Source organism: Marmota monax, unplaced genomic scaffold (genome assembly GCF_021218885.2).
Source record: "Marmota monax isolate L192 unplaced genomic scaffold, Marmota_monax_Labrador192_F-V1.1 WCK01_AAM20220418_F8-fsc00344, whole genome shotgun sequence".
NCBI classification, from domain to species: domain Eukaryota; kingdom Metazoa; phylum Chordata; class Mammalia; order Rodentia; family Sciuridae; genus Marmota; species Marmota monax.
Genome location: NW_026692430.1, coordinates 68,319 through 90,647, shown reverse-complemented (window position 1 = coordinate 90,647; position 22,329 = coordinate 68,319). Strand labels below are relative to the sequence as shown.

Sequence of the window (22,329 nt, the reverse complement as noted above, 5' to 3'; positions counted from 1 at the left end):
CCCATCACCCTGACCACAGAAGTCAAAGACGAGAGCGCCAAATTGTGGCCCTCAGGTAGCCCCTTCTTCAGAGCAGCCCCGTTCCCCCCGCCACCCTCCTCCCTGACTGCTCACCTCATCACTGGTTCTGAAGAAGCTTCTGAAAGTCCGACTCAGGTTTTGTTCAAGTTCAGCCTCAGCCACACCCTGCGACAGTCGAGAAGACAAAGTGAAGGACCCCCTGACATTCTGGAAACCAGTCCCCTTCCCCATCTGAATGAAAGCACGAAGCCCCAACCCACGCAGCCCGAGTTTCATGAGAATATGAAACTTTAGTATCCATTTTGAGACACATTTTTAAAAAGACTGAAAGAAAATACAAGATGCTAACAGTATCCCCCCTTCCCCAAGGTGGGTTCATGGGTGCTGCTTCCTTTATGTTCCCCCAAACTCCTGCTATGGGAATGTGTTACTTGCAATGATCCCTCTAAAGGGAAGGGAGAAGGGGCTGGCACAGCAATGGGTGGCCACAGCTGAAGGGTGTTAAGAGGAGAGAAGGCTCGGCAGACTCTCCGAGGAGACCAGGGCTGAAGGTCAAAAGCGATGAGTCCAAAGCTGGGTGTTCAAGCATCTCAGTTTTGCTGTAGTAACTTCAGATCCAACTCTTTTGATTTGGACCAAAGTTATTACAGACCAGAAGCTGCCGATGGATTGTCTTCTAAAGAACAGAGCAGCAAAGCCCCATTGTTCAAGAGCTGGATTCGCATCCTTTGTGGTGACAAATCACCAGGTTCTTCTGCCCCGTGGAGGTGTTATTACATGTAATTGCTTAATTCCTTCCAGTTCCAGCAGGCCAAATTGTGGCTCCTGACTGCTTGGCTGCAGTGGATGGGGAGAAGAGAAGGAGGGGAGGGCATGGGGCTGCGTGTCTGTCAATTTCTCTTCCACCTCCTTTTTCCTTTTTCTTGTGCTTTTGAAATTAACATTCGTAAGACACATATCTACTGCAAAAAAGATGCTGTGGTAGTGTGGGTGAGGAGTTGACTGTCACACATAGATTTAAATGTCAGAGACATTTTGACCGGTGCTCTGTGTGGAGAGTCCATACTCATTAATTCATCTATCAAATGCTTATGGGGCTTCCAGTATGGGCCAGTTTCTGTGGGGGATGTAGAGATGAGAACGAGCTCTGTGTACTTGAGGGGGGAGGCAGGTGGTAAAACATGGAGGATAAGGCAGCCTACAGGACTGCAGAGGACGGCACAGTAGACCTGGCTGCCCCAGAGACTGCAGTTAGCTTCTAGCAAAGGACAGCCCTGGAGCTGGGCCCTGGGAGAGGAGCAGACTCAGGTGGACGGGTTGAGAGAGGAAAGGGCTGGGGATGCGCTGAGACTCCTTAACCTGGGGATAAAGATGGAGAGGGAGTGTTCCTTAAAAGACAGTCAGGGATCCTTAAAGTGGGCTTCAGGAAGTCTGCAGCATCTTGAAACTGCCACAGGATTTAGCATGCACATTTTCCTGGGGAACGAGTCCCTAACTTGTCAAATGCTTAATCATACAGCGAAGGCAGAGAGCTGCTGGGCCGGGCAGCCTTGCTGCTGGGGGCTGGTGCTGGGAGCAGCAGTGTCCACTCACTGGGAGCTGGTGAGAAAGCAGATCCCCAGGTCCTCTGGGGTGCCCCTGAGCCCCGCAGAGAGTCCACCCCAGCAGGGGACCCCCCAGGTACACTGCCTCCTCTGGCTGGGCCACCGAGGCACTGCCGGTATTGCTGATCTCAACACAGTCACAAAGCCAACACACCACACACAACACCCGGGACGTATCCTTCCCTTCGAAAGCCACTGCATAAATGAGAAGAGAAGACCATCCCACCAGAGGCACAGACCCCACACAGGACTGAGGCGACAGGAGCAGGCCCACTGGGCGCCCACCTCCCCCTCTGCCTCTTCCTTCCTGCTCTTCTTCCCAGCCACCTCGCCCTGCTATTGCCTTTCTTTGGCAGTGGGAATAAAGACATGAATGAGGGACAGAATGTGTCCATAAGGAACCCACAGATGGTGAGGAGACCAGACCAAAACCAGACAATCTTGTAGAACTTAATATTGTTAAGAATGTAGAAAATAATAATGATAACGATCAAGGATTGATATTCTTCCTAGGCATCAAGCATGGTAAGAACAAGCATTATCTCATTTAATTCTTACAAAACCCCCATCTTACAGGTAAGGAAATGGAGGCTCTGGGGAGCAGATTCCCAGCTCATCAGGGCCAGAACTGGGGCTTGAAACTACGTGTGTTGCAGTCTAAAGTCCATCCCTTAACTCCAGTCTCAGGAGCACAGGAGGAGGAGCCCCTGTCCAATTGGGCAGACAAGACAATTGTCATTGGTCTGTGGGACTTAAACATCAGCCTTGGTTTTTGTAAATGAGTGTCAGTATCAGCTGGGCGGCAGCCAGAGAACAAACGCTCTTATCTGCTCCTCTTTCTGGCCTTCACCCCTACCCCACTCTCCCTGTCGGCCTGGTGGACTTTGACGAGCACAGGTTTATTTGCCTCTGAGCTCTTTGATTCCTTCCTGGCCCTTTGGAGCTACCCAGGCCCCTGTGAGGACAAAGCCCTGCCCATGCCCTGTGGATCCCTCCAAGCACTGAAATGCGTCCCCCAGCTCAGGAAGAGCAGCTGCTCTGGGATGGGGACGGCCCTCAATAAATAAGAGTCGTGGCCGAGGGTGACACACGCTGGCCAGGGCTGCATCGATCACCTCGAATCAGTCCTGGTCAGCTGCCCCTCTCCCTGGCATTCAGCACACTGCAGAAGGCCGCGATTGATCTCTACCGTAATTGAATCTCACAAATGGGCGGCGGCGTAATTAAGGGGCCCACAGGGCTTCATCAGAAATCTCCAAGGGCAGAGCAGCGCTGCCGCGTGATGAATGGCCGCTCTCCTGCCCTGCTCCCAAGGCACAGATCCGCAGCTCTCGAGGGCAGCCAGTACAGAACAAAACAAGGTGACCCCTCAGAGTGTGCGAGGACAAGGGCCTGCGGGTCACTAGACTGTTTCGTAGATGTGGTTTTAGGATTCTTCTCTCTGGGAATCTATGTTCAGACCCTACTCTACCCCAGGAGCAGCCATAGAGCCTGTGCAAGCAGAATGAGTCCCTGTGCTCCAGGAGCCTCCAGGAGCTCCCATTCACAGGTCTGCAGGGTCAAGAGCACGGGGATTATTTGCTCATGGTGGAGGTGGGACTTCTTCCTGGAAGAGGGGGACATCCTGGAGGAAGCAGTCTCCAGCCTGGGACAGGCTTCAAGGCCAGGTTGAGGGGAGCAGGCACTCCCAGATGGAAGTTATGATGTGCTAACCAGGAGGCGGGAGAGCAGAGTGCCTGGTTGGGAGACATTCTCCAGTCTAGTGCAGTGGCGCAGGGTATGTGGCTCTTTCATTAGGGCCTGGGTTGAGGAAGGATCTCTGCCATTCCTGAGCAGGAGACCATGATGCTCAGTGAACCCCCATCAAAGGTGGCAGTGACAACCCACATGTGTATCATCCATGGTCCAGGGGCTACCTTTGACAGGCGTCTTGTGGTGCATGGGTTAACACACTTGGCAGCTGCACCCAAGGGCACACTCAGCACAGTTGGGACCTGCTGCAGGACTTTTGGTTTTCAGTGACATAATTGCAAAACTCAGCTCTCCATGAGCAGATACACTAAGTCCTTGTTGACAGGCCAAGAGCTGTCTCCACCAAGAGAGACAGATGTCTCCAGCTTTCCAGCCAGAAAAGCAAGGGCAGGCAGTTCCCAGTGAGCATGTAGACCCCCACTCCTCAATTTCAGAGAAGCAGGACAACCAGTGCAGAGCCATCCCTCCACCCAGGCCCCTCCCCTCCCACCATCCCAAACACACAGAGATGCACCACCAACCAGAAAAGAACCAACTCTGCAGCCAACTGCACCCAAGCCAGGCTGAAAAATCACTTCTGACTAATGCCACAGAAAATTAAAGGGGACAGAGATAAAGCAAGAGGGAGAAGGAGGGAGGACAGGGAGGAAAAGACAGAAGTCACCTCCATGCCCCACACTTACTGGTTCCTGGAAGTAGAGTTGGTAATCAAACACTGGGATGGCTTTGATAATCTCCATGGGGGACACCTTGGGATTTGCTGGCATGAAGGGAGTGTTCACACTGGCCACTGCCCTGCAGGAATAAGAGGCGCGAAGTCAGAAAGCCTGCAAGAGGACAGTCTACAAGAACCAGGAAGGCCCTTGCATGTCAAAAACTACACCTGCCAGGTCTCCCACCAGAAGTGTGTGGGATAATGGGATTAGAACTAGATACATTTGGATCCCTAAACCAGTGGGATTTTCCTCCGACTCAACTGCAATATTTCCTCACCTACCTGCCAAGACAAACACACACCACATCAAGACTGACTAGGTGATGTAGACACTTGGATCTCTTCCTAGTTTTATTTTTTTTGGGGGGGGGGGCTGTACAACTAAGTTACATCTCCAGTTCTTTTTATTTTTTATTTTGAGGCAGGGTCCAATTTTATTTTGAGACCTGCCTCCAACTTGTGATCCTCCTGCCTTAGCCTCCTGAGTCACTGGGATTACAAGCACCCGGCTGGATCTCTCAATTGAAGAATGTATTCACTATTCACTTTTTCCCCATTCCTTCATCCACTCACTGTGTCTCCTTGGTGTAGAGCATAATTCCATGTTATAGACTAGGGAAGGGAAAACATAAAATAAATAAAGCACATCCTCTCTCCTCCAAAGAGTTCATTATAATTTAATAAGGACACAGAGAGAGAAATGCGCAGATGACTGCATCATGAGGCCGACTGTGATAGAGCCACAGAATTGCAGGAAACACCATGAGAGTCCAAAGGACATAAAGAAGGTCTGAACTGGACATCATGGAGGGCCTCGGGAATAAGAGAGCACTTGAACTTGACCTTTGAGGGTGGAGAGAGTTGGGGGAGAAAACACCCGACAGGACCATCCGAGGAAGCAGGAGCAGGGTCTGGAAGTGGACCGAAGTTTGCAGTCCTACTGGGTGGAGGGAGGAGACTGGTCAGAAGCCCAGCGTTTAGTGGGGGAATAAAAACAAAAGCCAGTGGGAGCCTGGACACGAAGGGCCCAGAGTCTGGACTTGATGTTGTGAGACAGAAAACCATGAGGGCTTCCAAGCAGAGGGGAGACCGGCTCAGAGTCACGGGGGGGGGGGGGGGGGGGGGGGGGGGAGACTGATCCAGCAGTGACACAGCAGGAGTCCAGGGCACAGAGGTCAGCGGAGGTGCTGCCTGGCCACCCTTACAAGGAGCAGGAATAAGAAGGGCTGGGCTTGAGACCCAGCTGGAAAGCAGAGTTGACAGGATAGTTAGTTGGCCTGGTTTGGAAAGGATTCCGTACCCCACCCAGCCTGGGGAAGCTTCCCTGCAGCCGAGATCAGAGGAGAGAGTGTCAGCAGGAGACAGGGACCAGGGAGAACCCATCAGGAGGGCCAAGGAAATAAACTGGGAGAGGCGCGGTGTGGTTTGGGCCAGTGCTGGCCGATGTCATATAATTGAGCCACAAATGAAACTTAAGATTTATCCCTAGACTTGTGGCTCAGTGGCAGAGTGCTCACCTAGCACTGTGAGGCACTGAGTTCGACCCTCAGCACCACATAAAAATAACAAATAAAATAAAGGTATTGTGTCCATCTACAACTAAAAACAAAATTCTTAAAAAAAAATTTACCCCTAGCCACCATAAAATAAATAAAAAGAAAGATTAAATTTTAACATTTAACCAAAGAGATCTATAATATTAATAATTCAATATACATGATTCATATAATCAATAATCATTAATGAGCTATTTCACATTTCTTTCTTTATTCTTTTTTTTGCACGCCCTTGAAACCTGGTTGGTGTTTCTCATGTATGGTAAACTCAATTTGATTGGCCACATTTTAAGACCGATAGCCACATGGCTGGTGGCTGCAATCGAGGGTGGTACAGATTACAGTACAAAATAAATTATATGGACAGCTATAGGCTTCTAATGACACAATAGCAAACCTATTTTAAGTATTACTTAGGACACAGATCAAGAAATTTTAGTTTTTACTAAATATTCTGAGGGTAAAAGGGTTTTCTTTTTTAATAAACTTCACACCGGGGCTGGGATTGTGGCTCAGCGGTAGAGCTCTTGCCTAGCCCGGGTGAGGCCCTGGGTTCGATCCTCAGCATCACATAAAAATAAATAAATAAAATAAAGGTATGGTGTCCAACTACAACTAAAAAAATTTAAAAAATAATTAAAAAAATAAACTTCACACATAATTTATTCCCCACATATAAAAAAAATTGTCATTGTAAAATGAGGAAAAACACAGCCTCTGGTGGGAGCGGAGTCTCCAGGTGATTGGCAAAGACAAGAAGGATGTCAAAGGGTCTTCTTGGGCCAATGAGTGAGCAGCCCTGAACTAAATAAGCCCACAGCTTATCTCAGTAGAAAATCAAACAAAGGATGGAAAGAGATGCTCCCCTATGGGGGCTATTTTCCCACTTATTATCTGGTTAGGGAAGTGCAGGCCAATGTTGTCACCAATATTCTTAAAGGACAGGTTTGCTCCCATCCAGAAGACTGTTTCCCATCACAGACTGCCCTGGAAGAGGGTCTTGGTTCCTCCGCCTCTGGGGACTGCAGCGGCAGGCTGCCCAGTGATAGCCGAAGTGACAGCCACCACTGCCAAGGCCACCGTGGACACGCCAGAGAACAAGAAGTGGAACCGGAAACCAGAGCACACCGAGGGGCCTTGGATCTCACGTCATTTGGGCAAAATTTTTAATTCTCATGGGAGAGATTAAGTTTAGTAAAACAATAAGGTGTTTTTTTTTTCTTTAATCTCCTTTAAGGTAGTTTCTTGCTATAGTTCCTCTTGTTCATTCCTAAAAGCACATGTCCTGCCCACAGAGCAACTGTTTGGTTAACTTGATTTAAGAACCAAGCTCTTGTTTCCATTGCCGAGGGTGGGCAGGGGTGTTAGAAAGATCAGCAGAACAGGAGCACAAAAACTTTTTAAAAAATATGTATATATGTGGCCATATAACTAATGTGATTCTGCAACCTGTACACTTGGAAAAATGAGAAATTATACCCCATTTGATTCAAATGTATGATATGTCAAGATCATTGTATTATCATGAGCAACTAATAAAAAAATACTTTAGGAAATGTTTGATTCTTTTTAGTCTTGGATGTAACCTGGCCATGTGAGCAGGGGCTGAGGCTGAACCCAGTTCTCTGGACAGAAATTTAGCTATTGAGAAAATAACTGGATCAGCTGGGATGCAGAGGGCTGCTGAGAACCATGTTTACCTAACTCGCTAGGTGGGGCTCAGGCCGATTTTGGCTGTGACTTGCCAGCCAAAAGGGGTACAGCCACGAAGCCATCCACTGTCTGGGTTCCAGACCTGACATCTGGAGCTGCTGCTGGAGACTGGAAATGCCTCTCTCATGGTCATGTGCTGCCTGATGGTGAGGGCGAGACGCCATGTCCAGATAGGAGTTCTCACTGCCGCCTGTGGCTGAGGAGGCAGGCCTGAGAGGTGAAGTGATCTGCCCCATAGCCACTTTGGGGCAGGATGGAAGGGCAGGTGCTCTGACTCCACCCAGAGGAGCACTCTCTCCTGCACTCGGGCACCTTCCTCCTCACCTATTCCCTCAGAGTCTGCCATGGATCTCCCACTAGCCACTCAGGTCCTGGATTATTTGTCCCAGGACCAGTAACAGGCACAGGTGCTGCTCCCTAAAACGAGAGCTCCTAGTGAACCTGTCAACGGGCCCTGAAGATCTGGGTGGGGTCACTTTCCCACATCACCCATTAGTTTTCAAGAAGTCTTGTGGGAGGGAGATCCGAGGGACAGTTTTCAAGGCATTTAAGTCCGGTCTCTCCAGATGCTGGTTATGCGTGGCCTGCTCACCTCACTCTGTCGGGGTAGAAGAGAGCCATGTTCCACACCAGCACGCCGGCCCAGTCGTGGCCAATGAACACTGCTTGAGGGATGCCCTGGTGGAAGAGAAAGGAGGGACCCCACGTGGGAGAGCCCATCACCTCGCCCTGCAAGCCCAGGATTTCCACAGACCCCTGGAGAGCTTCTCCACAACGTTCACCCTCCTCAATCCTCCATCCCTATATATCTCCAGCCCCCACACCCTCTCTCCAACTGGCCTGTTTTATTCTCTTAGAAGACTGAGGCCGCTGGCCACGAGCTCCTTCTCTCTCATCACCTTCTCGCAATCCGACTGCGTTCCCCCTTTTCCTCCGTCTCTCCTAGTGGGAGTACACCCTCCCTCCCCAGGTTTCACGTTCACATTTCACAGATTACGATTCCACCCTCGCTCTTTGGGGAGTGCTCCTTCCAGTCCAAGAGCATCTCTGTCTCCCCTTTCCCTTCTGCTTTGCTGATGATGATAACAGCTCCCCTCTAATGAGCACCTACTACGACATGCTAGGTCTTGACCGACTGGAACCCCTCCACTAATCTCAATACCCATTTCACAAAGGGAACCTGGGCTCCCACCCTCAAATACACCAGGCTCTCTCCTCTACCCCAGCTGCTGCCCCAGTTGGCCACCTCAGGGCCGTTCAGACCCTCCCCACCTTGGTGGTTCCTAGGTACAGTCCCTGCCGTGCTCTTCACATCATCAAACTTCTCACGGTGGTTTGCACCAGTTGTCTCCCTAAGCACCATCTAAGTCCCCAAAGCTTGACTTCATCCCCAAGTCCAGTGCCACCTCCCACTGAAGGCCACTGCTCACCAGCAACGGTGGGGTGTGGGTTTCCCCTCCTCAAGCTCCCTGCTCTTCTGCAGCCTCAGACATTTCCTCTGCCACTGCCTTCCCATGGCTTCGTGGTGCTGAGCCTTCCAGCCTCGCGTGCCCCTGGCTCTGCTCTCTCCTGTGCCTCTCAAGGGCAAGTATTTTGCAACTCGGCTGTCAGGACCCTCCTTCTGAATGGACACTGTCCACAGTGGAGAATTCATCTGTTTCAACCACTTCAGCTACCATCCCGTGGGAGGCAGAGGCCCACCTGGTCTGCAGGTGGCCCAGATTCCTTGCTGCATGTCCTAGCAATGACCCAAAGATGGACGTCTGATTCCACTGACCTGTAACCACAAGCCCCTCTTTCCACAGTTGGACATGTTCTCAGACAGCTGGAAGTTTTGTAGTGAGAAGTCACAGAGAGTCAGAAACCAACCTTGCTGACCCTTTGAGCTTGGACTTCCAACCTTCAGAACTGTGAGGTCTGGGCAGCCGCACTAGGCCATGCTCACTTAGAGGTCTCCATCACACACGACACTTGCAAACCCAATTCCGTCCTCGGAGCTGAGACCGCGCCGAGGGCAGACTCTCAGCTCCTCTCCTCCCATGCACCCTGTAGATCTGGAAGTTGGCGGTCTGAGTCTTCTCTCCATCCTCACATCTCATTAATAAGCTGAACCCCTCTGCCTTGTGGTTCTCTCTGCTCTGTCCCTCTGTTGTCACTGACCTGGCATAGCCGTGGTCCCAAGTCTGCCCTGCAGGTTCTTTCTGCCCCCAGCCTAATCTGGGGAGGCAGAAGACATGACAGGGCAGGGTCTGGGGAACAGAGGTGCTCATTCCATTCTTCATCACTGAGATTGACATGGCCAGCGATGCCAAATGAAGGCGTTAGCGCTTAGATTTGTCAGAGTGACATGACTGCACAAAGCTGTGAAGCGTTTGCCTATGGGACATTTTCCAGTGCCTTTCCCTGATACCCAAGGCTCTCCTCCCTGGCCAACCCAGCAAAGGTACTTCCCTGTACTTCTTGGAACAAACAGAGAAGCATGACCCCCACCCACTGCCCTCCAAATACTCCCTGTCAGTCTTTGTCACTCTCCTCCCCAGCTGCCCCAGCTGGGCCCTTCCGCTGCCCTGGCTATCTCTGCTCAATGGCGCCGACTGCTGAATGGCAAAGGCCACCTTTCCGTAATTTCCCAGGCCCACCAGAGTTCTCCAAAGACACCTGCTCTGCCCATTGACCTACCAGCTTATCCAGGAAGGTGACCATTTCCTAAGAAAGAAAACAGACATAAAATCAGAAATCGAATCCAGCCACCCCATCCTCCTCAAGATCCTGGTTACTGTGTTTGTGCCATGAGCTCATGGTGTGCCCCACAAATTCCTATGTGGAAGCCCTAACCCCCAGTCAGACTGACTGTGTTTGAAGACAGGGTCTTTAAAAATGAAGTCCTTAGGGTGGGACAATTCCAATATGACAGGTGTCTTCATAAGAAGAGATCAGGACATGGACACCCACAGAGAAAAGGCCAGGTGGGAACACAGGGAGAAACCAAGGAGACGCATCTGCTAGCCAAAGAGGGAGGACTCAGGAGAAACCAACCTTGCTGACCCTTTGAGCTTGGACTTCCGACCTTCAGAACTGTGAGAAATGTATGTCTGCAGTCAGCGGTACTGTGTTATGGCAGCCCTGGGTGCCTGAGACAGTCACCAAAGAAGACTTTGGCTGAGGGTTTTCCAGAGATTCCTAAGGTGCCTAATGGCAGCAGCACACTAGAGGTTCTCAGTGAGGACCAGGCTTAGGGAGTGTCCCCATGTAAGGGAGAGTCTTCTAGGCTCAGGGTCTCGCAGGAGGCAGGTGCAGAAATTTGGTCTAGCTACAGTGGACAGAGTGACCCGAGTCCCCATCAGCAACAGAAGCAACTAAGGAGGGATGGGATTCGCCTTTCATATAAGCACAGGAACCCATTTACATTCTCCTTCTAGGGACACCAGCTGATGTTCCTGTCTAAAGCCATTCGCCCAGCACTACCGTCTCCTTCAAAGTATCTCCTGACTTTCCCTTTTATTCTTCTACCTTTGGGGTTCTCGAACTCGCTCCCACCCTTGCCCAAGTTCCTGATGCTGCTGTCTGGGGGCCTCATCTCTGCAGCACCTTCTCCTTTTCAGCTGTGGGAGCAACTCAAAGCCTGGGATTTTGCTTCTCAGCAACTTTTAGTGGCTACTTAGGGGCAAGGTGGAATCAAAGTCAGTAATTCCAGGACAGGTAGATCTTTCAGTGCCCCTGTGGCGATGCAAAATTTTATTTCTAACTACAGCCTCATTTTCACAGCTTTACTGATCCCAGGAAAAATGTATTCCAGAAAGAGGGGTCTGGGCTAATAGACATTCTTCAGGGCTTGCCCGTGTCACCATTGGAAAACTCACCAAGGAAGCTCCCCAGCCAGGCCAAAAGCCTGGAATCACCTGGCACGACATGATTCCCTCATCCTGCCAGGAAGAAGCACGTGCCCTGCCACTGCTTCCCTCCCCAGAGCCCCCCCTCAAGGCAGGACCTAGTAAGCTTCCAGATCTGTATGGAGAACGCTGATTTGAATCATCGCTTCTGTCTCATGGCTGCGTTGTGCTGGGAACTTCCTGTGCAAAAGTGCAAGTTAAGATGGCCCTTTGCTATGGTGACGCCAGCCTGAGAAGTCTATATACAAAGATGTAGAGCTGTATCAGTCTGAAACTCAAGCTCGGGCACCCACTCCCAGGGATAGAGAATTCTGGGCATGATAAAAATTGATGTCATGCAAATTTCACTGCAACATTCAAGTCAGTCTGCTTTTCTGAAACTTTCTCACAGATAAACTTTGATGAAGTTTATATATAATAAAACCTATATAATAAATGTGCTGAGCTAACTCTGGGTCAGTCACACTCCATCAGAGGTTGGCTACCCATCTGACCCCCAGGTTTTCCTCTCTATGTGTGTCTATTTGTCTTTTCTTCATCTCCCCTTGTCCCTGGCCAGTTTTCCCCTGAATTAACAGTCACAGCTGAGAGATGAGAGGGCCACAGCAACCTAAAACACCCACCCACCAATAAAGCACACCTAGAGCCTGCAGTGCTGCACTGTCTGAGCACTGGGATGTGGCAGCAGGCAGAACACACCCCTGACCTCAGGGGACCTTAATTCAGTGGATGGAACATGCCAGGCTAGCCCTGCCCCTCCCCCCAACTACAGTGGTCACTCTGTCCCCTCTGACCTCTTGAAGTCTCTGGGGAAAACCCTAGATCCTCTCCCTGGAAACGCACATGGGCACCTGTTTCTCAAATTCTGCAAACACTTCCAGGAGTTCATGGCCCTTTAGGATCCTGAACACCACAGATGACATGTCCCCACTTAATGGCACATGGCCATGTCTTTTCTCTTCCCAGTCCACCGCAGAGGCTGAATGAGTTCAGTGTTCCCCCACACCAGAGCCCACAGAATCTTACTCAGACCTGGCAGGTGCCTGGGAAAACGTAGCCCAACCATTCAATGCACTTTACACCTGAGAATAATACCTGCCACAGGTAAGTGACTCACCCAAGGTCACACAAAGAAAATTGGTGGCAGACAAGTCTCTACATGTTAATGAGCTTCAGAGATACTATTGCTATGCTGCATTCCAGCATTCCCAACCAGGAAATCTAGGACTACAGAGGCACAGGGAATGGGCTGACAGATTCCGTAAAGGTGCCCATTCTAAAGCCAGTCAGACCTCTGCACACCCATTTTCAGTGGCCAAGAGATGGAATCACACTGGTTGAATGGATGAAGAGAACGTGGCACATACACAAAGAAATACTATTCAGCCATAAAAAGAATGTCATTCTGTCATTTGTAACAACACATACAAGCCTAGAGAACTCTATGATAAGTGAAACAGGCCAGACACAGAAGTCAAATACCACACAGCCTCACTCAGATGCGGAATCTCATACATTTGATTTCATGGAAGTATGAGGTAGAACAGTGGTCACCAGCAGCCGAGGTGGGTAAGGATGAGAGTGGGGGATCAGTCAAAGGATGCGGGGTTACAGTTAGATGGCAGGAATACATGTCAATAGACCCACTGTACAGCAAGGTGACTATAAATAATGAAGATATACTGTATTCCCAAGAAATGTACAGGGCAGATGTTTATGCTCTCCCCTCGAAAATGATAACCATGTGAGCTGATATTACTATTACATTCCAAAATGGATGCACAGTTCAAATCATCATGTTGCAAACAGGACAAAACACACCATGTTACCTGTTAATTTAAAAAGTGAAGTTAAAATTGGATCTTTAGCTTTAAAAAATTGTGTAAAGAATTGTCATGCAAATGTAGGGAATTGGGGTTGAAAAAATGAATTTTCAATATATTGTGGGGGATAGAGTTGAAAAAATGCTTTTTTATGGGCCTTGACAGCAGGCAAAATATCCCATTTTTCTGTAATCCTGTCTTTAAAGTTAATGTAATTAACTATTAAAATCTTACACTGACAATACTATGATAATTTTTAAAACATCAACTTTATTGATATGATTCACATGCCCTAACATCCTCCCTTTTAAAGTGGACAGTTCAGGGGTCTTTATTAGATTCACAGAGTCGTGAAACCATCACCATTATCCAGTTTCAGAAAATCTTCTTTGCCTCAAAAAAACTGCGTACTCACTGGCCATCACCTCCCTTTTCCTTCCCTGTGCTTGGTAAACAACCACTCCTATAATTTCTGGGCCTATAGATTTGCCTGTTCTGACTATTTCATATGTAACATGTAGTTTTTGTAACTGGCTTCTACTGAACACGATGCCTTCAAGGTTCACTCGTGAGGAAGCGTGCACCACTACTTCAGCACCGCTTCATGGTCAGGAATGTTCTAGCCCATGGGTGGACCACATTTTGTGTGTCCATTCGCCAGCTGGTAGACAGTTGGGTGGTTTTCACTTTGTAGCTACCACAAATAGTGCTGTGTCAACCCTGGTGTCTGGTTTTCTGGGGGCACATGGGACGGATCCTCTTGGGTAAATTCCTAGTTTAGTGATGCTTACAGGTGGCCTGGGAGGACCGGAGCGTCTCTTTACCTCATTTGTTTGGGGCAGCAGGACGCCCTCAGGAGGGCAGTTCTCTGAAGCGACCCCTCATGCCCATGCCCAAAATAGATTCTGACAGGTCTAAGTGGGGGTCCAGGTGAGTGGACAGCAGTGGGACAGGAAGAGGGTCCCACTCAGGGTCACCGGGGAGATCCTGGCTGCAGGGGAGTCACCAGAAGATCACGAGCAGGCGAGGGGGAGAGGCAGACCTGGAGACTAAGGAAGAACAGGCTCGTCTGGAAATTGGGCTTTTCCCTGACTTGCTGCTGTGACGCCAAAGCCCCCTGTGGGGCTGAGGGCCGGACACACAGGGAAAAGGTGAGAGGCAGATGAGGAGTGTGGAGGCGCTACCTGACCTACAGGACTCCACCACCTTCACCTGCCTAACACTCGGTTTCCCCGAGAAACACACTAAACGCTTCATGCATGTTGGTGATCACTTAGAAAAGTCATCCCAACTTGCAGGAAGGATTCACACTCAAATGCTGTGCAATGCACTTTCTTAGGGTTTAACTGGACACCCGAGCTTCTGGCTTCCATTCACAAAAACCTGGAATGGAAAACATTTTCCAGATGTTATCAAAGATCCTTCTTACCTTACATAACACTTCCATGGCATATTCTTCTATTTCTGCAATTCAAAAAATAGAGAAATACATTCGACTCACATGATTCAAAATATAACAACAAACTAAAAGGACCCCTTTGCAAAACAAACAAACCAACCCCAAACTTCTTACATTTAAGTCTTCAGTTCTTTGTGACTCTTTGTGTGTGTGTGATGTGAGACAAGGGCCTGGTTTGATTCCTGTGCATGTCCCCCACTGCCACCTGCCGAGACCATCCCTCCCCCCGTTGTGCACTCTCAGCACCCTTGTCCAGAGTTGGCTGACAGTAAGTGGATGCTGCTCCGTTCTGTTCCACTGGTCTATGTGTCTGTTTGTAGGTTTGGGTTGTGCTGTTTAATTACTGTAGATTTATAGTAATGTCTGGAATCAGGAAGTGGGATCTCAATTGCCTCCAGCTTTGTTCTTTTTCAAGATTGAGTTTGCTGTTTCTGACTTGGGTGGTTCCATATAAATTGCAGAATTGCTCTATTTCTATAAAAAACATCACTGGAAGAATGGCTGGGCATGAACCTGGGGGTGAATGGCAAAGGGGTGAATGGCAGCTCAGCTCACTCATCCTGTCCACCACCGTATCACTGACACCAGGAAGGACCTGGATTGCACTCATGCCTGGCCACTCTGCATCTCTGCTCTCTGTGCCTGAGGCTCTTAAGAGTTCAGAGCTGAGGACCCACTGGAACTAGTCAAAACAAAGGACTCTAACCACGGGGAACATAGCCCCAGTCACAGACTCCGGGTTCCCAGGTCATCTACTGACCATCTGGATAGATTCCCACAGGGATCCACAGACACTGGGTTAAGAATCTGGCCTACAAATCACCACCAGACCCTGTCCTTCTACTTCTGGGTAAATATCCTAAAGAATGAAAAGCAGTGGCTCACAGATACTTATTTGTACACTCATGTTCACAAGAGCATGATGTGAAGTAGCCAAAAGACGGGGGCAACTCAAGTGTGCTCAGGTTCACACAGGTAATCAGGATAAGCAGAATGTGGTGTGCGCACACAAGAACTCGCATTCAAGTGCGGTCCCGTGGCACATGCCTGTAATTCCAGTGGCTTAGGAGGCTGAGGCAGGAGGATTACAAGTTCAAAGCCAGCCTCAGCAACAGCGAGGCGCTAAGCAACTCAGTGAAACTCTGTCTCTAAATCAAATACAAAATAGGGCTGGGGGTGTGGCTCAGTGGTTGAGTGCCCTGAGTTCAATCCCGGGTATGGCCCCCCAAAAAAAGAATTAGCATTCAGCCTTAAGGAGGAGGAAGGTTTGCACTATGCCACGACATGTATGACCCTGGAGGACGTTAGGTTAAGTGAAATGAGCCTGTCACAAAAGGGCACATACTATTTCCATATGTGAGGACCTGGAGGAGCCAGTCCCTGGAGGGAACAGTGGCAGTGCCAGGGGCTGGGGTGGGAGAGGTGATGCAGGTGGCAGAGCAGCCTGTGTTCTATACCCCTGATGACCAGCAGGAGGCTCCCTGGGCACAGGCCTCGGGGCTCCTGGGTTCATTTAGAGCACGGGGAACGGGCACTTGTGAGCCCCAAGGGCACAGACAGAGGACACCGCAGGGACAAGTCAGACCCCTTAGGATGGCTACCGCAGCCAGGGGTAGGAAAGCCCAAGTGCTGGAGAGCTCAGACAGGGAGAAGCCGGACCACACAGGACAGCTGCAGGACAGCCAACCCACCTGGAGGGGAGGACGAGTCTCCATAGCCTTTCATGTCCACAGCCAGAACCCGGTAACCCGCCTGAGCCACAGCAGGGATCTGGAAAACAAAGGATTCAGGCACCCGCCCCACGGCCTCATCAGTCCTGCCGAACCTTCAAGACGGCTTCCTCTAGCCCCTGCTCCTAAAACGGGTCATTCCAAAGTCCACAGGGCACTACCTGGCCTCCTCACCACAGAACTGGAAGGGGCCCCCAGGCAGGGCCACCATGAACAGCGGTGGGGTTGTGCACTGTATCAATGACACATTTAGGAGGGCACCTTTTACCAAGATTCTCAGCAAGACTTTATTAGAAGAACCCACCTTTTCCTAACTGGTTCAGGTGCCTTGGGGCCTATCACAGCTCTGAGATCTGGAGCCTTCTCCACCGAGGCCCCTTTGGAGTTTGGAGATGACGCTCCACTTCCTCATCACATTCCAGACTGGCCACCTCTCCTGGATGTCCCCTCCCCTCATCCTGTCCGGGGTGTGCCTTCCTTAGTCTCCCTTACCTGGTACCTCCAAGAGAACCAGCTCTCAGGAAACCCGTGGCAGAAGATCACCACAGGGCCGGAGCCCAGCTCCACGAAATGCAGACGGACCCCAGGCTGTGGGAAGAGAGGGAGGAGACAGTGACTACCGAGTCAGGCCAGATGGATCTGGTGCCCCTCCTGCAGACCACCTGGCATGGGCCACTTCAGTGGGTGGCTGGATCTCACAGGACCCCGCTTTTCAAGCTGAGGACCCCAGGGCTAGGTGATGATGGCTGGAAGGGCGCTGGTCTGCCTGCACTAACACAGGCAGCTCTCACTTCAGGGCGGGAAGGTGACGGGGCTGGACACCAACAGAAGCAGAGGGACCTCACCTTCCCTGTGTTGTTCTAAAGAGTTTTCAGCACTTGAAACTGGGGGCTAATTTTGGACAAAGCAAAATGTTCATGGCATGCTGAATACCACTATCATTTTATTAGGAGCTGTGTACACCTTAAAAATGAGGTTTTTTTTTTTTTGTTGGGGGGGGGGTTGCTACACTTGCAGACCTTTCAGGGGCTGCATAAGTGAGCAGAGACCACCAGTGCTCACGACATCTGCATTCTCTCTTCCTCCTGGCACAAGGTGGCATTTTCCAGGCACTCCCACCCCCACCTTACAGATGGCTATGTGACTGAGTTCTGGCCAACAAGTATGACCAGAAGACAGTTCCCCACCAGGGCCTTCTACGCTTAGCCCTCCTTCCCTTTCCCTCTCTGCACCACCAGTCCTGCAGACTACCAGTCCTGAGGAAGGTGGAGGCACAGAGAAAAGGCACCTAGGTTCTTAGGTGACTGCTGGAAGGAACCCAACTGGTATGAAGTGTGGGTTCACATACTGGTATGAAGCCACTGAAACAGCAGGATTGCTTGTTATAGCATCTAGCCCATCCTGACTATCACAATGGGCTCTAAGCAAATAGACCAAAGTTATACATAACCCAAATGCCCTATTTCCCCCAAAGTGCATGTCTCCAACATTCTGATGGCAAGGCACGAGAGTAATGGAGTCTTATCACAGAGATTCACTGGAAACTATCCACTTGGTGGATTTTAGTGGCTCTAAGCTGGTGTCCCACACTGCAAGATTTGTGATTCAAAACAAGCTATCTTGCTCAAGAAAACATCAGGCATGCATCTTGCAAACCCTTTCACAAACTACATTCCATTCACTGAACATATTCTGTAGTCTTCCCATTAGCATTTGGCAGAAGTTAACTTTAAATTCTCAATTCCTTATGTTGAAAATTGTGATAATGTTTATGCTTGATCCTAATTCGCCTCTATTATGGATTCCAACTATAAAATTCTCTTGCTGCCTCATATTAAACTCAGCTGAGAAACTCTTAAATGCACGTACTTTCCTATCACTTTTTATGTTAAAAAAAAATAATGGCTGTAAAACCAGAACAAGAGAATTCTGGCTACCAACTCAGTTTAGGTGGCATTAGGCTTTGATAGCCTGGTCAGCTGTGACTCTCCAGAGGTTCTCTGCCCCCGCTCTTAGAGGTGGTAAAGCAGCTCGGGTCACACTCGTTAAGTCAAATGAGGAACCTATTAAAACTGTCAAGAAGCGAGAAAGTGCTAGACTAGCCCTACCCACAGTGGAGGGGAGTAGTGTTTACATCCCACACCCCAGTCCTGGGCAAGAAGTCTTCCCTCCCTCACTGCCAGGGAGTTGAGATCTGAAGGGACTTTATTAAACATACACCCCTTCAGGAGGACCCAGAGGTCTAGGGGTGACTGCAGGGATGTTGACCAGTAGCTTATAGCAAAAAAGAAAATCCTTTTTTATAGTCCAAATCCCACTGCCCTCCATGGTCCCCTTCATGATACCCGCCAGCTACACTGCTATCACTTAGGGTGGACTTTACAGTTGGGGTCTCCACCCGCAGAGCCCCATTCTGAGCACATTTGGGCACAAGTGTTGAGCAGGCACTTCATCCTGTGATGGAACTGCTGGGGCTGTGAACATGTGTTTCATTAGACTGCAACACTTCTGGGGTCACAGAAGACCCCTCATTCATCACAGTACTTCTGTCTGCACCCAGCAAAGAGCAAACGCTCAGTCAACACATGTGGAGTCACCCTCCAGGTCAGCAAGTCTCCGCATGGTCTCTGAGGACAGCGCAGCTCACTCTCCACCTCCTGACTGTGGAGAACGCAGGTGTCAAGCCCTGTGCCTGGCGATCTGGTGTGGTGTTTCATCTAATCCTCAGCAGAAACCTACAGGAAGGTAAGGTCATCATCCCTTCATGAAGCTGTGGATACTGAGGCTCAGAGTGGGCAGCCGCTGGCCCACGGCTGTGAGCTTAGTGAATGGCAAAGTCAGATTCAGCCTGGTCTATCTGGCCTTACCCTGCTCTTGAGCTGACCCATGCTTTAGATCTCGTCCCATTTAAAGCAGCCAAAGACATATGAAGGAAGATCCCAAAGTGAATCTGAAGCTTCGGGTCAGCAGCTGGGGGAGGTCTGCTGGCAGGGCAGGAGTCAGAGCCCCTCTGCACGTGGTCTTGGCCTTGCCATGGCCCTGACCACTGGGCACTATAATGACCTCTTCCCTCCCTTCACCCTCGATGTGGGCTCCTTGTTCATCACTGCACTCCTGGGAACCAGCCTGTGCCTGACACAAAGGAAGTGCTCTCACCTGTCCAGTGAGAGGTGCTCTGCCCAGAGCACAGGCAGGATGGGCATGGACTCCCGCACACAGGCTGCCAGGCCCCACATTCCTGGGGGTTTGGCCACATCGGCCATGCCGATCAGGGTCTCTGACTTCTATTGCTTTCTCAGGAATGAGACCTTGGTGAAACCTCTTCCTCATAAACGGTGGATGTTCAACTACCCTCGATATTTCACAGGTGACTCATCAGGAGGCTCACCCAGGCCTGGTCAAAGAGCCCTGGCTGACTTACCTTTACTGTCACGTACCCATGGCTCACGTCACTTGGGCTGCAGGGGGTCGGCAGAGGGGCCACAGAGTGGAGCAGCTGAAAGGAGGACAGGAACCGTGAGGGACAGGGACAGCCTCCTTCCCTGAGGCCCTCCCTACCTCCTCCCCAGTCCTGCTGGTGCCTGACCACCCGGTCTCTCTCCCTTTGGGGCCTAGATAGACTCCATTTCCCAAATAAATTTGTGCAAGATTGTGGAGTTGTTACACGTATACTTTTCTTTGTTTATTAAAGACGGGCAGTAAACCATTTTCTATTCTGTCCCTCCTCAAATTCATATGCTAAAGCCTTCCCCACAGAGCCTCAGATCATGACTCGATTGGAAATGGGTCTTTAAGGAGGTAATTGAGGTAAAATGAGGTCACTAGGATGGCCCTAATCAATATGACTGATGTCCTTATCAAAAGAGGAGATTAGGGCACAGATACCAAAGGAAAACTTGGGCAGAGAAGAAGCCAGCCTCAAGCCAAGGAGAGAGGCCTCCCAGGGAACCAACCGTACTGACACCTTGACCTTGGGCTTCTAACCTCCAAGAGAAACAGACAGACTTCTAGAGCTGAAGCCACCGGTCAGTGAAACTCTGTTGCAGCAGCCCTCACCGACTGGTACCTCCCTTGGAGGAAATGGCTGTGAAGCCCTGTAGCATGCCCAGCTCAACAGGGTTCCCGTCTCCTGGCCTCCCCCGCCTCCTGCAGACAGGAGCCAGGGCCTGCGCCCCAGAGGCTGGGGTAAGTCTGCTCCTTCGGGGCTTGGTGTGGTCAGGGACCTTGAGTGGACCCAGAAGAACAAAGGTGACCAGGTCTGAGGTGCTGCTAATCTCCAGGCAGCCCAGGGACCTTAACTCTGTGTCATCCTCCTATGTGAAAGACAGATGTCAGGGACATTAAGTCTGTGGCATCCTCCTATGTGAAGGACAGAAGTCACCTAGGAGCTTCCTTCTGACTGCCAAGAAGGTGTGAGCCAGATGGAACTGGTCAGCTGCACCTGAGGCCCAGTGGCACGTCCATGGACCAGCGAGGTCTGGAGGCTCCAAATGTCCCTGTCTTGCCTGGTTCCTGAGTGGGCACTGAGCCTGGCTCAAATGCTGGCTTTTGGCTTGTCTGCTTCCTGCTCACTGACCGCAGAGAGAGGAGATGTTCCCCAGGGACCGCGTGGCTCACTGTACTGTGGGCAGCAGACACCTCTGTGGAGGGGAAGCCGGGTTCTCTGTGTACACCCCAGACACTAGCAGGAAGCTCGCTCTCCTCAGAGACAAGTTACCTGCGTCCCAGTGACTCTCTCCAGTTCTCTCAGGGCAGTGTTGGTGTCGTGGACGAGGACGGTGACCATTCCCAAGTCACGGGCCGGCTTCAGATTAGTCCCGACGTCATCTAGGAAAACCACCTGAACCCAAACAGCACGTCAAACCAAGAAAAACTCCTGTGAGAGGGAGTACACCCGAAATCAGGACGCCACAACACGAGCAGGGCTCCTCCAGCACAAGGACCTCGAGAACCCTCCCAGCGTGCCCACTGAGACGCCAGCATCACACCGCACACACTCGAGCACAAGGCCACAGTCCTGTGCCCACAGAATACCTGTGTGGGTTTCAGCCAGTTCTGAAGCTGCAAGAAGATTCAGGAGGATAGACACGTGTCAAGAACACACTACAACCCACCTGGGAAAATCGACAAGTCCAAACGGACATGGTGCAGCTGCAAAAGAACTCTAATGAGGACAGACAGTGAAACAAGTCATAAACAAGAGCAGAAGAGTTTGGTTCTAGAAAAGAAAACAGAAGTGTCTATGAAATAGCAGAGAATCTAAGATAGACCCAAATGCCAATGAGAATTTGTTTTCTGATGGGGGAGTCGTGTCCCCTCACGAGGAGGATTGATGCGGGGCCTTGGTGACTGCTTGGTTAACTGGGGAAAAAGCAGAGCCCCCGTCACATGTCACCCCAGAGACAATTCTGAATGGGTCACAGATTTAAATCTAAAAAGAAAAAAGACTTTTGAAGTTGTAGGGGGAAAAGCATGGGTGTGTTTGTTTATAATCTTGGACCAGGACAGCCCAGAATTCTAAGCAGCTCATTCCACCCAAAGGTTATAAAAGGGAGGACTGGTAGACTCAGGGGCACCTGGCACCTTGGAGCTGCTCCCTGCCAACTGCAGCTGCTGGAGGAAGGGTCCTGGGAGCACGGCAAGGGTCCCCAGGGATGGGGTCCAGGGTCTGAGGTGGAGTCAGCAAGAGAGGGTCTAAATCAAATTTTGGCAATCACCCGAGGAGATGAGCTAGAAAACGTTGGAGGACAGTATGAAAGACAGGCTTCGGGGCTCACAGGTGCCTAGAAGGAGACTGAGGCAGCATGGGGACCCTTCCCTGCTCACCCTCAGGTGGGGTGACCCTGATAGCCCCTGTGGCCTTGGAAAGTCTCCCAGGGTCTCTGGCTCTTCATAAATAAACTTGGAAGCTGGTCTAACAGCTTTAGATGATACCTGTTCTACTCAAGTCCTGTAAGAGATTCACAGGGGCCAGGTGTTCACCTCTGGTAGAACTCTCTAGACTGAAGGACAGGTACCAGTCCCTTAGGAGAAGTCCCAGACTGGGAGAAATAGACCTGGAACTGC

At 50.4% G+C, this 22,329-nt stretch overlaps 1 protein-coding gene across 3 annotated transcripts in view; it reads right to left on the bottom strand.

Moving 5' to 3' along the window:
- The window catches only part of Ephx2 (epoxide hydrolase 2), a 44,283-nt gene that overhangs the window by 7,927 nt on the left and 14,027 nt on the right, over positions 1-22,329 (bottom strand). Inside the window, exons 5-13 of one of the 3 annotated variants that reach the window (XM_046442945.1) lie at positions 20,981-21,103; positions 19,685-19,759; positions 16,756-16,851; positions 16,225-16,303; positions 14,504-14,538; positions 10,041-10,067; positions 7,954-8,039; positions 4,061-4,172; positions 115-186 (exon numbers count right to left, since the gene is read on the bottom strand). In XM_046442945.1, the coding sequence (XP_046298901.1) occupies positions 115-186; positions 4,061-4,172; positions 7,954-8,039; positions 10,041-10,067; positions 14,504-14,538; positions 16,225-16,303; positions 16,756-16,851; positions 19,685-19,759; positions 20,981-21,103 (705 nt within the window). Of the gene's footprint in view, positions 1-114; positions 187-4,060; positions 4,173-7,953; positions 8,040-8,102; positions 9,416-10,040; positions 10,068-13,421; positions 14,124-14,503; positions 14,539-16,224; positions 16,304-16,755; positions 16,852-19,684; positions 19,760-20,980; positions 21,104-22,329 lie in introns of those variants that run through there. The other 2 variants (XM_058578786.1, XM_058578787.1) reach the window with 2 other exon arrangements.